Raw genomic sequence first — 17872 nt, 5'->3', positions numbered from 1 at the left:
GTGTTAAGAGATATTAAGGAGTAGTGATTGTTATTTCCTGTTATTTTTGTTGTTAGAGGTAGAATTGTGTTTGTGTGCTTTTCTTCTTTTGGTTTTGTTGCAAGAAGATTATTTTCTTGCTTTTTCTAGGGTATAGTTTCCCTCCTTGTGTTGGACTTTTTCATCTATTATCCTTTGTAGGACTGGATCTGTAGACAGATATTGTGTAAATTTGGTTTTGTCCTGGAATGTCTTGGTTTCTCCATCTATGGTGAATGAGAGTTTTGCTAGATAAGTAGATAATAGCCTGGGCTGGCATTTGTGGTCCCTTAGGGTCTGTATGACATCAGTCCAGGATCTTTTAGCTTTCATAGTCTCTGTTGAGAAGTCTGGTGTAATTCTGATTAGTTTGCCTTTATATGTTACTTGTCCATTTTCCCTTACTGCCTTTAATATCCTGTCTTTGTTTTGAACATTCGGTGTTTTGACTATTATGTTGGGAGGAATTTCTTTTCTGGTCCAATCTATTTGTGGTTCTGCAGGCTTCTTGTACATTCATGGTCATCTCTTTCCTTAGGTTAGGGAAGTTTTCTTCTATAATTTTGTTGAAGGTATTTACTGGACCTTTTAATTGGGTGTCTTTGTTCTGTTCTATACCTATTATCCTTAGGTTTGGTCTTCTCATTATGTCCTGGATTTCCTGGATGTTTTGGGTTAGGAGCCTTTTGATTTTTGCATTTTCTCTGTCTGCTGTGTCAATGATTTTTATAGTATCTCCTGCCCCTGAGATTCTCTCTTCCGTCTCTTGTATTCTGTTGGTGATGCTTGGTGATGACTCCTGATCCCTTTTCTAGGTTTTCTATCTTCAGGGTTGTCTCCCTTTGTGTTTTCTATATTTTTTCTATTTCCGTTTTTAGATCCTGGATGGTTTTGTTCAATTCCTTCATCTGTTTGCTTGTGTTTTCCTGTGTTTCTCTAAGGGCTTCTACTTGTTTACCTGTATTTCTTTAAGGGTGTTATTCATGTGCTTCTTGAGGCCCTCCATCATCAGCATGAGGTATGACTTTAAGTCAAAATCTTGTTATTTTGGGATATAAACTATTTGCTGTGGTGAGAGAGCTGAGTTCTGATGTTGCCAGGTTGTCTTGGTTTCTGTTGCTTAGACTCTTTCACTTGCCTCTTTCCATCTTTTTATCTTTGATGTTAGTTGATCTTGTAGTCTCTGATTGGAGCTTGTCTCTCCTGTATGTCTGTGGGTTCATGGGCTCCAGAGGGAGACCAGTCCTGGGTGCTCAGCTCTGGGGCAGGCTGAGAGTTCTGATGGTGATGGGCCAGCTCTAGCTCTGGGCACAGACAGAGTCCGGAAGGGTACTGGGATACCTGTGCCCTGAGAGTTCCCAGAGGTCTCTCTCCCCAGATAGTCAGTGGAGAGAAAATGGGGGCTCAAGAGGAGAGCGCTCCTGGGTCTCCTCTGGGTGCTCAGCTCTCTGTGGGCAGGTCATGAGTCCTGATGGCCTAAAGAACTTTCATAACTCACCTTCTAAGTAACACACAGGATGCTTTCACTGCCAACATAATAGAAAACTTCATGTCAAACGGAGTCGACAATAAGAATATTTATTATCTCACAAACAAGAGAGCCAGAAGTAGGACACCAGGGTTGGTTGGTTGGTTTTGTGAGTCAACACGTCAGTACACATCGGTTTTATCCTATTTCTTTGCTTGGACATCCTCAGCATGATTTTACCCTTCAGCTGGAACCTCTGATGGTTTTAAAACAGCCATTCCAATTTCAAGTCATTAACCTGTTGCAGTAAGTATTGAATGGATTGTTTAACCTTTTATCAGCCCCGGAGGACTCACTCCTCCCAAAAACTCACAGAGATCCAATCTTGCTGCAATCAGGTAAGAGGTTTATTGGGGGAGGGGGGAAGGCCAGAGCTCTGGGGATGACACATATCTCACGCAGGAGATAGAGGAGTCGACCCCAAACTCAATTAGAGGGACATATTTATAGGGAAAATTACATAGGTAGTTAGCAACAAGCACATAGAAATTTCATTGGCTCATTCAAATTGGCACTCTCTGTCTGCTTTTGGATATGATTCAACTCCAGATCACCCTGTTTTGGGGCACACTGACCTTCATACTGGTTTTTTCCAGGACTGCAGAGTCAGACCTTATCGAGACCAGGTGGTCTGTGGGTTTTGTTCTCAGCCTTAAGACATCCTTGTCCTCAAGGCAGGGTCAGTGGAGCCAACTTGAAATTTTAACTCTTTCACATGAAATCGCTGCATTTATTATTTCTTGCTTTAGATCAAGCCAACAAATTCAGGCAATACTTCATCAGATAGCATTAACTGAACTTGATGATGGTAGGTCTATAAAAGTGAGGCAGGGGACATGTTGGGAGGTATCTGGAAAGAGAAGGAAGAGTAGGGCTTGATAAACACGTGAAATTGTTGAATAAATTAAAAGGTAAAAGAGAGGTTTTTTCAGCAGACCCTGTCTCAGGTGTCACTGCCCACTATCTGGACTACAATGTTATATAGTCCAGTAAAGGGTCCTGTTCCCCTTGGCTGTAATAGGGTTAGGAGCATATATTAGGGCACCCTTTCCTAATGAATGGATTCTACTGTAAAGAAGACCATGAAAGAGCGTGGCAGTGGAGAGGCACACCTTTAATCCCAGCACTAAGGAGGCAGAGGCAGGCAGATCTCTAAATTTGAAGGTAGCCTGGCCTATAGAGTGAGTTCCAGGACAACCAGAACTACACAAAGAAACCCTGTCTCAAAAGGAAGAGGAAGAGGAGGAGAAGGAAGAGGAAAGGGAGGAGGAGGGAGAGGAAAGGGGGGAGGGAGAAGAGGAGAAGAATAGAATAGATATGGAACAGGCAAACAATAATCCTGCTACCCACTTCCACGGGGGCATGGTGCACTTTCTGTCATAAATAATTAAAGCACTTCATTGTAACTACTGCATTTTTACTTTCTGCCATCTGACATTTTCTGCCAGTGTGTCAGTTTCTTCATTTGCATGAGGCTACACACCAGATGATCTGGAATCTCGAAGTTCTGGTTTAATTCTCTATCCTCACAGTCCAAAAAGCAAGTCGGAGATGCTGGAGAACTGACTCAGTTGGTAAGTGCTTGGTGCATGAGCATGAGGCTCTGAGCTTGACCCCTAGTGCCCATGAGAGCTGTGGTGAGTACCTGTAACTCCAGGGGTGGGAAGGCAGAAACAGGGCCCCCAAAAGAGAGGCTCTGTACCTAAAAAAAAAAAAAAAAAAAAAAAAAAAAAAAAAAAACAAGATAGACAACTGAGGAAGGTTGACCTCTGGCCTCCATATACACACACAGATATGAGCATTTGCATGTGCACATGTGCACTGGAGCGTGTTCGAGTGCACACACACACACACACACATACACACACACACACACACACACCCCAGGTGGGGGGATGTAAAACTAGCATGGCAGTCCAGACCCGTAATACCAAACTTGGATGGTGGAGGCAAGATCAGGAGTTCAAAGTTACCTTTAGCTAGAAACCAAGTTGGAAGGCAGCCTGAACTATATAAGACCTTGCCTCAAAAGACAAAAAAAAAAATTTTAACTATAGCCTAGAAATTCTGACAGGTTTAACTTAAGTCATAGGTATGACTGTATTCTTATTTTCAAAAAGACACGAACAATAAATTTGAAGAAAAACACAGACTGGAACTGGTACTATAGATTCTTCATTTACTTGGTTGGTTGGTTGGTTGGTTGTTGTTGACATAGTTAAGCATAACCTTTCCAGTGGACAGTGCTGGCCCTGAAGAGCTGACCCTCCTGCCAAGCACCCTTCAAAGGTTATACTCCAAATACCCAACCAGGAGTCAAATGGAGAGAGAGACCTTATCGAATTAGAAAAATGCTTCTATCGTGTGGACGGTTACACATATCTGTAATCCCAAGCCTCGGGAAACAAAATCAGGAAGATTGTGAGTTTAACGGCCGACCTAGGCTACAGAATAAAACCCTGTTAGTCCTCTGGAAGGGACCCATATGCTATGTACTTCCACAATCAGGGATTCGTCCCATTCAACTTTCATAGCCCAGAAACAAGATAATATTCTGGCTTCCTAAGAATCAGACAGAGAGAAACAGACATTTCAGTACATTATCACTGGTGGGGATGAGGGATGGACGGCTAAAAGATCCACAGTGATAAGCTCAGGGAGTTTTAACTTCTACGCAGGCCAGAGACCAGGCTAGCTTTTGCAAAGCACTTTTCCATCAGAGACTACATCCAAAAGGATGTCTTTTGTAACCACAACGAAGGACTCCTTAGTGTGTGAGCTCTTAGTACAGACAGCCCTGTGGTCGTTGGCTCCCACTTCGCATCTTTAAGCTGTAAACATTTTACAGGCAACGAGTCTCGAATCCAGTGTCCAGTGTGAAGCCAGCGTGTAGGTGTCAGTTCCCCAACAATCCCAACCCAAAACTTGTATCAAGCTCCCTAAACCTCAGATAGCTTTCCTCCCCTCTTAAACTAATTAACCCATCTAGTCCTTCCCACACCTACACTCAGCCAGTAAATCCCAGGGCAGGCCTGGTCTGTTCCTGAGCTTACTCATAAGTGGGCCTGAGGTTGCCCAGAGAGATGTTCACTTATCCATAGCCTCTGCCATCCCCTGCGTCAGTGATCAGATCAGGAGCGTTTCCACAGAGCCTACCCAGCTTCCCCCAGGCCCAGGCTCCACCTGCTTCGCAGCGCGCTGGCGCATAAAGATCTAGATTCTACAGGACCCTGCGAGGCCAGCGTGTCGTCGGGAGATCCAGCAGGGGCTAGGGCAGGGGTCCTGTCTCCGTGTGGCCACCGCGCGCCGCCGGAACTACGCTTCCCAGGCTGCCCCGCTGCAGCCGCGCGCCCCGCGCCCCGCGCCGCGCCGCGCCCGGCCGGGAGCCGCCTGTTGATCGAAGCTCTAGTCCGGGGCCACGGCGCCGCCCCTGCTGATCGGACTCGTGTATTCGGGACTCTAAGGCTGCTGGCCAGGACCTTCCGCTTCGGGATGGGCGCAAGCAAGGGTGAGAATCGGGGTAGGGGGGGACTGTCCGGGCAGCCTGTCTGAAGCACCCCGGTCCGCCGCTTAGCGTGTCGGCGGGAAGATGCTCCATGGGGTGGCGCGCGGCCAAGTGCAGCCCGCAGCAGCGGCTTGCACCCGAGCTGCGGGTGCGCGGGGTGGCAGGGGACGGCGCCCGGTGGCGGGGGATGCGTGTGTGTACCGGTTGCACTGTGCCCTGCAGCCCCGCAGCCCCTCGGCGCCGCAGTCCACGCGCAGATGCAGAGAGGGCGCGGTCTCCGGTCGCTCGGGGCTCCAGAACTGGGGGTTTCCAGGTTAGGCTTTGTTTCCCATTTTCTCTTCTCCTGCGAACGTGTGTGTGATAATCTCCCCGAGTCTCTCGAGCATCTCGCGGCCTCTTTTGATCAGGAGCCTGGAAGGGAGGAGTCGGGCCGGCATCTTTTCTGAGATCCCAGAGCTGTCAAAGGACGCATCAGCCTTCAGAAAGCCTTCCTGGGCAGGTCCCAGAGAATCTTTTCTTATTAAAAGAAAATGGTTAAAATCATGCTGGTATGTGTCTTTTCGAGGCTTCCTTTCTTTAACCTGTAACCTGAAAAAAGGTGAAGGTCTGTTTTTTTAAGGGGAAAAATGATAATAAAAGGCTCTGGGAATTTTTACTGTAAAATATTAGAAGGATGGGAAGGTGATGTGGTTAAAATGCAAATTAGAGTAAAGAGGCCGAGAATGCCACGGTTTCTCGGGAGCCTATTAAATATCTGATTCACCGTGCGCTTGGGCAAGGAGGAAAAAAAGAGAACATCAGAGAACGTGTTACAAAAGCATGGTTTCCATAGCAGCTCCACCGCCTAGGAGCTAAGAGCTCCTAGGCCAGACCCCTCGCTTCTCTGAGCTGCATTCTTCGTGTAAAATGGGATATTTGGTGACATGGTTTCTGGACTTCTTTTCTTCCTAGATTCTTGTATCAGGGTACTGAAATGGCCAGAGTGTTTATTTAACACTTTTACAAAAAGCTTGCTGGGGACGGAACGAACAGTTTTCCCTTAAAGAAGCAGGAGGATTTTTCAGGGCTTAGCCAATCCAGTTTTCCCTGTCTTCTTCAGTCTAGCTCAATAAATATCTTAAAGGTTTGGTTTTTATGTTGACATAAATTGGCAGGCCACAATGTGGTGGTTTTGTTTGCAGAAGGCAATGCAGATCAGCTGATAAAGGTTAGTGGCTCCCTAGGGCTGGGCCTGAGTTGTCAAATGCGCTGGCAAGAAGGTGGGGGAGGAGCAATAGGCAGAGAGGGCGTACAGTGAGGAGAGACAGTGGTACTGACGGGTTATTGTGTACAAAGTGAATTCACAATAGAAGGTCTGGGAGACACACTGCACAACACTGACCTAATTCACCAACTGGTACAAAACCTGTGAGTGAAGTGTGAGCATCTTCATCTTATTTCAGAGCATCTTACTGAGGGAGTGCGCATCTCTACAATGCAGAGATTAGGAACTCCCCACCATCTTCCAAAGATCAAGTCAGTACCTCTTGCGGGTCTCCTGCCATAAGAGGAATTTCATCCCTATACTGTTCCAGCCTATATAAGGCAGGGGAACAGCTATTACAGTTGGAAATACAGGTAACTGTGGATTGGCCTATGTGGGCTTTGACTCCTACATGAGAAAATAATAGTTGTAAAAAGATCATTTTAGGGATATAGGATGTGGTGAGGCCTGCCTCAGTCCCAGCAGGTAAGTTTAAAGTCTGTGAGTTTAAGGCCAGCCTGGTCTGCATAGTGAGTTCCAGGGCAGCCCGGCAACATGTAATGAGACCCTGTCTCAACCTTGCATCCAAAATAGAGAAGTAAATAGAGATAATTCGGAGATGTCCCGGATGCCTGAATATGCACTGTGTGTTAGCCGATATGGAATTACTGTCCTTAGGTACAGTCAAGGTATTGTAGTATATAGGAGATTGTTCTAAATTTTTTGAATTTTAAGTATTTTTATACTTATCATTTGACACGTTGTATCTAGATCCCGTCCATTCCTCTTTAGCCCCTGTTATGTGCCCTTCCCACCTTCGTGACTTTGCTGCTGCAAAAGTGTGGGATAAAAGTTTAAGCCACCTTTATAATATTTACCTCAATGCTGCTGCTGGTGGTGGTAACCTACTAAATCCTAGTAACCACGGCTGCTGTGGGTTCGTGAATGCAGCCGCTGTGTCAGGTCTAGAAGCCTATTTCCCTGCGCCCTCCCAACCCTCAGGCTCTTACGTTCTTTCCACTCCCTCTTAAGTGATGGTCCCCGAGCTTCCGGGCGGTTGATATGGGTGTTCCATTGAGGGGCGAGCATCAAAGTCACTTATTCTCAGCACTCCAGTTCTTATGAGTCTGCACTAATTGCTACCCACTGTTGAGGAATCTTCTCTGGCCAAAGTTGAGAGTGTCACTAATGTAGGCACATAGCCGTCAAGTATTTAGAAGACAGTCTGATGACATGTCCGCCTAGCAAAACAGCCGTCATAGGTTTCCCTCATCTAGGGTCTATAACCCCCAAGCCAAGGTCTTTAACCAGGCATGAATTCCCGTAACCCAGTCAGAAACTGCTGGCCATCCCATAACCGCATGCCTCCATTGTGTCAGTAAGCACGCCTTGCCTGGCGGGTCCGTATGAAAGCTTTAGGGCTCACTGTCGGCGGCAGCATGCAGAGCACCTTCCGAGACTGTGGAAGCTTCGGGTTTTAGAGATGAGGCACATTAGCATCTCCAACACGCAGCAGAACAGTCAGTGGTGGTAGAGCAGGTTCCGGACAGCGATGAGAGCCCCTGAGCCAAGAGGAGCACAGCTGGATTTTGTTCCACTCTTTTGTAGATTTGAACCTTATTTGTTTTTCTTTCTTTTTTCCTTTTTTGCTTTAGGAGACAGTTTCTCTGTGTAAACCTGGCTGCCCTTGAACTAGCTCTATAGACCAGGCCAGCCTTGAACTTAGAGATGCACCTGCCTCTGCCTCCCTAGTCCTAGGACTAAAGGTGTGAACCACCACCACCTTGGCTTAGATTTGAACTTTTTAAATAAGACATTGGAGGTGAGGTTTTTTTTAAACGACACAAACAAATGGGAAATGTTGTGGAAGGCTTCGTGGGCACTGACTGCTGGAGTGAATCTGACAGAGAGTTCTTAACTCCAGATTCCTAAGTAAGGCATAAATGCTTCCCAGAAATGTCAATGGAGTCAGGAAAAATGGCTTCCTTTGGTTCTCCTTGATGCTTAAAAGATGAATCCTTTGGCTCTAACCCAAAATGTCATCATATACTATAGGAAAATTGTTATAGAAAACCACCCCGCACCAAGTCCTTTTTATAAACTATCACAGTATGTGCACGTTACCCAGAGGTATTCACCTGACATAAAGCCTCCCGGAACTACTTATACCTAATATAATTTAATTCTGCAATCTTGTGTGCTACTTTTATGGAATGACAACAGAAAAGGGATACACAGAGTAATGAACCCAGAGTCTTCCTAGGAAAGCATTCTACCACTGGACTATAGCCCCAGACATTTTTTAAAAGATCATTTGACCTGCAGTTGATTGAAGTAGTGATGTGGAAATCACAGTTATTAGTGTATCCCTCTGTGTTGGGTAATTCCCAACCCTCAATAATTCTTGCCCTAGCTAAGAGCTTCTCTGAAAGAATTTCCTCCTCTCCACCCACGTAGGATTGGAGATAGAAGATGAGGCCCACACATGATAGGCAAGTGTTCTAACCACTGAGCCACAGCTAAACCTTCTTTTGTTCATTTGGTTGGTAGGTTGGTTCATTGGTTGGTTGTTTTTTTTGTTGTTGTTGTTGTTGCTGTTGTTTTTGTTTTTCTATTGGTGTTGGTAATGTTTTTGGTTGGTTGTTTGGTTGGTTGGGGTTTTGGGGCAGGGGGGGTGTTGAGACAGGGTTTCTCTGGGTAGTTCTGGCCATCCTGGAACTTGCTCTGTAGATCAGGCTGGCCGTGAACTCAGAGATCTGCCTGCCTCTGCCTCCTAAGTGCTGAGAAGGAAAGTGTATGCCACCAAGCCTGGCCTTAGGCTTCTTTTGGTTTTTATTTTGAGTTAAGGTCTCAACAAGTTGCTCAGGCAAGCCTTGAACTCATGATCCTTCTGCCTCACCCTCCTCGTGGCTTGGGTAGGTCCAGCTGTCTTTTAGCCTTTCACATCTGAGATCTGTGGCAGTGTGTGAGGAAGTCTGGGAATGTTGGCACCAAATGGCAGTTCATTTTACTTTGAGTTAGAAAATGCTGGGGAAGTAACTGGTTTAGTTTCTGACAGAACATAAATGGTAGAGCTCCCTCCTTGTCCTTTTGTGAGTAAATCGCATGTAGCCTTGTGTAAAAGGTTATATGGACTTATAGACTATATCTGCTTCAGAGAAAGTTCTAGAAGGTATGTGCAGAAAATTTTCTACTGCAGAATTTAAAAAAAAAAAAAAAAAAAAAGAACTCTTAAGACATTACTAGGTACGATGGCTCACGCCCCTAATCCTAGCATTCAGGAGACTCATCATGAGTTCCAGGCCAACCTGGTCTACATCGTGAGTTCCAGGCTAGTTAAGGCTACAGAATGAAACCTGGTTCAAACTTTTAAATACATACATACATACATACAATGATACTGCATTTAGTCTCTGATACAGACCCCTTTTGTTCAAGATGAATTTTTCTATAACTAGATCATGTGTGTATGGGGGGAGAGAGAGAGAGAGAATGTTCATTTAAAGCATGCATGTTTGCTTGGGCATGTGTCTGTAGTGGTGTATGTTTGTGTTCTGCGACTCTCTCAGCTGTTGTGCTTCCAGACACTTAGAATATTGTTAGTGTTTCAAGAGAAACTACCTAATCAAATCCAGGGAAGCTGGTTTTCTCTTCATGGTCAAAGCTTTTTACGGGTTAATGACCACTGAGTTCTTGGATCTGGAGGTAGAAACAGGAAACCTATGGTGTTAGGAAGTTAGAAGTCCTTAAATCCCCAAAGGCTGACTTATTAAAATCAACATGAAACTGGAGCTGGTGAGACAAGAGGGTCAGTCATTCAGGGGCATCAGGGCCACGTGAGACCCTGTTTTGATGATAAGGACAACAACAGCAATAGAGCTGGAAAATTAGATGAGCAGTTAGGAGCACTGTTTGCTCTTGCAGAGGACCTGGGTTTGATTCCCAGCACCTACATGGCAGCTAACCCCTTAACTGTAACCCCTTCTGGTGTCCTCAGACACTGGACACACACACATGCCCATTTATATGTATGTATGTATGCATGTATGCATGTATACATGCAGGCAGAAATACTCATACACAAAAATGGATTAAAATTTAAAATAACAACAATAGCAATAACACATCAGACAGTCAAAAACCAGAAAGGCCGAAATACAAGGTTAAGAAGTAGATATAGATCTAGAGATGGGGATTCAGCAAGGCATGGTGGTCCACCTAATATAGTCATCAGTACTAACAAAGAAAAAGCTAACCTGGCCTTCAAGGAGTTCAGCCTTCCAAGATTGCATGGCAAAACTTTGACTCAGTAGGAGAGAAAAAAAGGCACAAAAGCAAAAAGGAATGGGAACACCTCAGAATAGAACTTAACCAAGAAGGATGTGCCACAGCAGGATGTAGGAATCATCAAGAGAATTAGAAACCAAGAGGTAGCATAGGAAGGGAGGTGTAAGGTTTCCTTGGGAAAGAGCTTCTGCACCAGTTGCAAAGTCTTGACTACCTCCTGCTCACGTGGAAATCTACATCAATCTGGGCACCCACCAACCATGGAAGCTTGCTACATTGGTCAGTGCTAATTTGAGACCCTGGTATAATGCTGCTTCTCTGGGTTTGATCTTGATAGGGAAAACAAGGGAAAGAATACTTCAAAACAAACAAACAAAAAACTCCTCTCAGACCAAAGAGAGAATCAACAGTGAGATCTGGCACGCACCAGGCACTGCACTTCACACAGTGTCCCAAGTATCACCTGCATCTCGATAGACAAAGTCACGTGATGATGTCTCAGCAGTAGAGTGCATGCGTGACGGGTTCTGTGGGTTGTATCACCTGAATCCGTTTAGCTGTCTTGAGACACTGTGCGATATATGTTAGCACAATACAAAATTGCCCTACGATGCTCCAAATACTGCCCTGAGGAGAAGCAATGTGTGACTGCCCTGTTCCTTGCCTGATTTGCAGGGGACAGGTCCATGAGTTCCGTGTGCATCTTCATCCGAGGCCCTGGGCTGGTTCCCTCTAAGGTCATGCATGCTTTTAGTCTTCTGTGTCCTTTAGTTCATCGCTGTGACTGCAAGGCCTTCTGTGCTTTCTAAACTAGAAAGGAGCCTTCTTTCGTGGGCCCATTGTTATAAGAGCTGACAGTTTGCAAGCTGGAAACCTCTAGACAGATTTTGTGCTATAAAATTAGGAAACAGGAATGGAAGCACTTTGGGACTCTGGTAGGATCAGGTCCTCCCTGCCCTTACAGCTTGCTCAGTCCCTTTGCTGTATTTTTTGTTTGTTTGTTTGTTTGGCCAGAAATTTTCGCTTGAAGTTTCTGTGTCTTTCATCCTCTGACAGTTGTTTCTCAGGGAATAGCAGTCTTGTGTGGTTCAGGTTGTCCCCCAACGAACGCACTGTGTACCTGATTCTAGTCCCAAACTTCTAGTCCTTGGCCTCCACCTCTAACTGCTTGGGTATCAAGCCTGCACCTTCATGCCTAGCTTCATCTAGCAGTTCACAACAACAACCACAAATGATTTCACAGACCTGTCTTCAAATAGCTAGGTTTTAAAACCCAGTCTGTAATTGTCACGTCTATATTTGCCTATCATCTAACAATTAATTAAAGTATATGTCACCCTTGCCTTTAATCCCAGCACTCTGGAGGCAGAGGCAGGAAGATCTCTATGAGTCTGGGGCCAGCCTGGTCTACAAACTGAGTTCCAAAGGCCAGCCTGGGCTGTATAGTGAGATCCTGTCTCACCCCAACCCAGGGAAAAGCAATAGAGATGAATTAAGTATGCAATAATAGTGCAAGTTTTGTTAGAGGAGTGTGATAAACTCATGATATTCTGTTTATCAGTTGTAGAAAATACGGCTTGACTCTTGTACAAATTTATTCATAATTTTTTTCAGGTCTTGTGAAATAATGAAGGTTTATTAAACACCTGAAGATTATCATCATTTATTGATTCAGAAGTTCAGCAGCTTGGGTTTGCGTCTGTCTTTGGGTAGAGAATGTAACGGGCTGGGCCCTTCGAGTTGGAGCTGATTTTCCTCTTTCACGGGAACACAGTTGCATTAACAAGACAATGGAAAAAGAAGCAAAGAAAAGCATGTGCTTAACTTTCCTTTCCAGGGCTTGTGTTTCTGGGTGACAGGAAGAGGCGCTTCCTGCAGCTAGCTGCCACTCCTATTTTCCAGTTTGCTGATTGGCTCTGTGTTTGCCCACCTGGGCTCCTGGAAACCTCAGAGGCACATGCTCCATCCCAGGCTGTGCTCTGGTATCCTGTTGCGTGTTGAATGTTCGCCATGGGATAGACACCCCGCTGGAGGCGAGGCTGCCTCAGGACTTTGCAAACTTTCCACTGTCTCATCGATCCTGGGAGGGGAAACAGATGTGAACCCAGCAGGGCCTGCGTGGGTACAGCAGGCAAGCTAAGCGCTGGGAAGTCAGAGATTTGACGTTAGGAGTTAGGAGCGAATCAGCTCTATGGCATACCTGCATTTGTTTTAGGAGTTTAGTTTGGTTTTGAGATGGGACTCTTACTATGTTAGACCAGGCTGGCCTCAAATGTCTATCAATCCTCCTGCCTCTGTCCCCAAAATGATGATGATGATGATGATGATGAGATGTAGCAGGGTTTGGCTGTGTGTGCCTGTAGTTAACATTACTCAGGCTGAGGAAGGATTGCTGTAAGTCAGCTCTAGGTTACACAGTGAATCCAGGCTAACCTAGGCTATAGAGCCTGATTCAAGCAAACAAGAGCCTGGCTCAAATAAAACAAAACAATTCACCAATAATTCAACGTTCTCTTTGAACCTTCAGATCTGTTTTGTGCTCTAAACAGACACGACTCTCTTTTCCCCCTCTGTCTCTGAGACACTACCCCCCCCCCCCCCCGCACCTTGCTATAGTATATGAAGTTCGCTTTGATAGACACTGTTGGTGGTTTTGATTGTGACAGTTATCACTTGATGTTCTTTCCCTTGTGCATTATGGCTAGCACCCAGTAGCATCTGTTTTGTCTGCCGCGGAATCCCAGCAGTGTTTGGAAAAGGCAGGCCCTCATTTGTTGAATGAATATGCAAGCCTGAACTTGAGAAGTCCGGAAGCATTGAGAATTACAATATGGTCCCTACTTCCTGGGAGGTTATGGTATCTGGAGAGAGATCTCTATGGCAACATGCATGAAAGATAGCAAGTGATGGATTCAAATGGGAGACATAGGCAAGTTTAGGGAGAGAAGCAAATCCTGTGGGCATAGTGATCTCAGCAGGCTCCACGGAGGGGGTGACGGGGAAAGATGGCCGCCATGGGAAGATCCCTGGATCCACGTCCACCTCACTAGTCTGAGCTCATTTCCTTCATTCGACAGCAATATTTACTGCATGTCTACTGTGGGTCAAGATCTTTGCTGGGAGCCAAGATTTTATTGGTGGATAAATGCTACATGGTCTCCACTCTCATAGAGATTAGCAAATAACTTGGCTGAAGCCAAGCTGTAGTCAAGGGGGTACTGTGGGGGCGGCAAGTGACCCAGATTTTGATGACTCAGGGTCTGATCCGATGAAAGAAATAAAGCTCGCATTGACACTGGAAGATGAGTCTGGCAGAGTCAGCCAGGGGTGGGATATGAGTAGGAGTTCTTAGTGCTCTGAGCAGAGGGACCATACATTTATGTTCCAGGAATTAGAAATGGTCCAGGAGGCTGGACCCAGGGGGACATTGGGGATGCAGTGCAGGAGGAGATAGAACTGCAGGGGCTTGAGTGTGAGTTTGGACTTCATCCTTGGGGCAACAAGGAGCTACTGGGGGATTGCAAGAAGATTGAAATAAAGGTAGTCAAAAAGCACTGTGTGTCGAGTGATCAGAAGATGAAGGGCTGGACCTGGGCATGGAGATGGAGATGAGGTCCCAATCATTCTGTAAGGATAGGGTGGTGGAAGGGAGGGGGAGGGAAATGGCCAAGATGACACCCTGGTTTCTGAAACTACTTCTTGAAATTCTACAGGAGGAAAGGGCAGCTAAGGGCTCTTCTGGTGTGTTTTAAGGGTCTGAAGTAGCCAAGGGAAGATTTTGGTTAGATTACTCAGATCTGGTCCTTGGGGACAAAATTCCTAATACACATAGAGATTTTAAAGTTAGCAGAATATAGATTATAATTAAATTTTCAAGGCAAGTAAACACCCTTGCCAAACTTGAGGATAGGGCTACAGTGGCCAGAGTATGAATTTGAACTTCTTCCTCAGGGCAGTGAGAAGCCACTCAGAAAGTATGTAAATCCTAAGGTGAGACTCTGAAGAATACCAGTACTCAAGACAGAGGAGATGTGAGAAAGCCCAGAGCTGGCTGGCTGTGTGTCTGGGCTGGATAGCCACAACCTCCCTCACTCAATCCTGTGGTCCTGCAGAGCCTGGGATCTTAGCCAGCCTCAGAGGCAGTACACAAAGAGAAGGGGACATTCCAAGCCATGGTGCCACATCTGCCAACTTCCCGACAAGAAACAGAGGGTGGGCTCAGACCGAATGACTTCAGGAGATCTCAATAAAGAGGCTATTTACAAGGATATAGGAAGCTTTAGAGAATCAACAAGGCATAAATCTGGCAAGAGTCATTACAGAGACCCTTTACCACCCCAAGGCCTGGAACCAGCAAGATGGTGGCCCTGGAGAGACATGGTCTTCTGAAACACCCTCTGCACACCCTCTCACCCTACCCCCACTATGTCCTCCTCTTTGCCGCTGGTGCCTCCTGTTGGTCAGACAGAAGGCAGAAACAGCAGTCTGCGTCAGATAGTACTCCCGAGGCACAGAGCAGAGTAGGCAGCAGAAAAGGAAGGAGGAACTGAGGATTCTAGAACAGTTACCCTGGAGATGAAAGCATTCGGGGTGGGCGGAGCGTATTTTAGTTTCTGAATTGCTGTTGTGACAAAGAACAAACTCAGTTGCTTAAAACAATATGAATATATTGTCCCTTCAGAAGTTAGGAGAGTCAAATGAATCTTGCTGGTATTGGCAAGACATTATCACTCTCTAAAGGCTGTGGGGGGCAAGTCTTAACTTATTTCAATGTTCCTCTTCTCGTGGCCCTTCCTGCATCTTCAAAGCCCCAAATCATGTTGTTAAGACCATGTTCTGTTCCAGCCATGACCATTTGGCTTTCTCTTCTGTCACCTGAATACTTTGGAGTAAATTGTGACCACTCAGGCAATACAGAATGCTTTCCCTGCGAGAGGTCCCAGTAATGGCTCAGCTGGTAAGATCCAGGTCCCTTAGGTATAGTTTATAACTTTCACCAACATCTCGTTTCTCCCAGCCAACCAGTCCACCCCCTAGCCACCCTAACCCATTCCACCAACCCATCATGTACTGTCCTATCCTATGTTTCTGTGTATGCCCTGCTCTATCCTAGATGGCTCTTGCACTTACATGTTCCCCTTAGGGCCTCTTCCTTCAAGATGCAATGACAATCTCAAACCTCCCTTTCCATTATCCAACAATTTTTAACCCACTTCAGACATTATACATAATTGTAACACTTGCCACATGGCATTGGTACCATCTGACCTTCCTAGGGGAGCTTTTCTGGAACTGTACTTTGTGGTAGCAAAGCCCTTACTGCATTTGAAGAGCTGACTGAACACCGAATGCAGAGTTTGTCTTGTTAGGGAAGAATTGCAGATTTTTTCTCAAGGGGCTGAGTAAAACTTTTGTTGGGCATGAAAGTTCAGGAATGAGGCATTTCAGAGGAGTGGGAGACTGGAGGAGAATGTCTTAGCAGTATAAAGAAAGAACAATTAGGAAGAATGACTACAGAGAGAATAGTAACCAAAAGAAAGAGGACGTGAAGCTGGGAGGGAGATGGGGAGGGGCACTGGAAGGTGTTGGAGGGAGGTTGTCATGGATAGATGAGATTGAAGGACTGTTATTTAAAGGTAGGAATTTTCAAGTGAATAAAAAACAAAAAAACTATTAGAATACTCTCAAAGACATCATTAAAGGTGGAAGATAAGAAAAGAAGAAGAAACAAGAGAGAATAACTGTGTGGCTAGAGCTTCAGAATGTCCCTTGGCTTCATTGCATGGACTTAAGGGACAATGTGTTCTCACCCAGAGCCTCTAAACTCTTTGCTGAATGAGTCCCATTCTGTGTTCTTCACAGCACTCTCCACCCTGAAAGGGCACAAGTGTGCTGCTTACAACTGCCATACAATTAGTCGTTGTTCTTCACTGTTTTCAATGGAAAGCAAGGAGAGGCTTTGTAGTAGAATGGAAAAGCACTCCCTACCCTGGGAACCAGAAGCCAGGCACACCTCCAATAGCAAGGCCTCTGGTCGCCACCGTCCTAGTCGTGGTCTGTAAAATCCAGTGATGGTGTTGTGCAGCCTTCTTTACACGGCTGCTCTAAGCAGGGAATGATTGGAGTAATCTGCTGTGTGTGGAAATACTGCAAACTGTGGTCGGCTCTGGAGATCAGGGTAATACTGCTTTCGGGCCAATTGTCTGAGCAGTAGAATCCATTTCACGCCTGGCACAATGTTACTAATTTTTCAGTGTACAGTAAGGAGATGATGGTGTTTCTCTTTGTCAGTGGTAGTGTGACGTCTCAGGAAGCTGGCCTCCTCGAAGGTGTGTGAGGAAGGTGTATCTTGGAAACCATGGCACTCCCCTTTCAAAAAGGACTGGAGAAATACAAGAATATCGACGAGGACGAACTTCTTGGCAAACTCTCAGAAGAGGAACTGAAACAGTTGGAAAATGTTCTAGATGACCTAGATCCTGAGGTGTGTGGCGTCGGACTGGAGTGGGATACTTAATGAGCACACAGGAGAGAGGGGGTGGGTGGCTTTCTCCTTCAGCACTTGCTGAAGTCTCCACAGCTCCGGTACGGAGTTATTTGTTCTTCCCTATTGCTGCTGAGACATTTTTGCAAGTTCACAGTGAGCCCAAGGGCCACTATGGTGAGAAACAGCAAGTGTGTTTCTCAAAAACTAGTCCACTGTAGATGAGCAAAAATGTTTTCTATCGGAAAGGAATAGTCTGATTTAGCCTGGGGCTTGGGGGAACAAGAGAACAAATCTTACCAAGTATATTCCAGTGTCAGATCCCTTGCTGAGCCCAAGAGTCCTTGGGGGAAATGGCATTAACTCTGTTTTATAAATAGAAGGCACACTAACAGGAGTGACCCGTGCAGGATCCCACGCTGGTAAGTGTCCAAGGGGCTGTTGCATATACTTGTATAGTGTAGTTTCTTTGGGTTTCATTTTTTGAGACAGGGTCTCATGTACTCCAGGCTGGCCTAGAACTCGTCATGGAGCTGAGGATGACCCACACTTCTGATCATCTACTCCCAAGTGTCTGAATAACAGGCATGAGACCCCACACTAGCCAGACTTTTTGCCAAAGGCAGGTCTCACTATGCAGTCTCATCTGGCCTGAAACTCACTATAGCCCAGGCTATTCTCAAACTCATAGAAATCCACATGTCTCTGCCTTCCAAATTCTGGGATTAAACATATATAACACTATAACTAGGCCAGAATCTTTCTTTTTAAGATGGAGTCTCACCATGTAGCTAAGGCTAGCCTGGA

At 45.6% G+C, this 17872-nt stretch overlaps 1 protein-coding gene across 1 annotated transcript in view; it reads left to right on the top strand.

Moving 5' to 3' along the window:
* Positions 1-4949: 4949 nt before the first annotated feature.
* TMOD2 (tropomodulin 2) overlaps positions 4950-17872 on the top strand; it is a 36275-nt gene continuing 23352 nt past the window's right edge. The window contains exons 1-2 of the mRNA XM_080934885.1: positions 4950-5054; positions 16873-17065. Coding sequence (XP_080791011.1) covers positions 16940-17065 — 126 coding nt within the window. The 5' untranslated portion in view covers positions 4950-5054; positions 16873-16939. The remainder of the gene's footprint in view (positions 5055-16872; positions 17066-17872) is intronic.

Source organism: Micromys minutus (assembly GCF_963924665.1).
Source record: "Micromys minutus genome assembly, chromosome: 21".
NCBI lineage: Eukaryota > Metazoa > Chordata > Mammalia > Rodentia > Muridae > Micromys > Micromys minutus.
The sequence above is the reverse complement of the archived record's forward strand: the minus strand, read 5'-3'. Positions and strand labels throughout refer to the sequence as shown.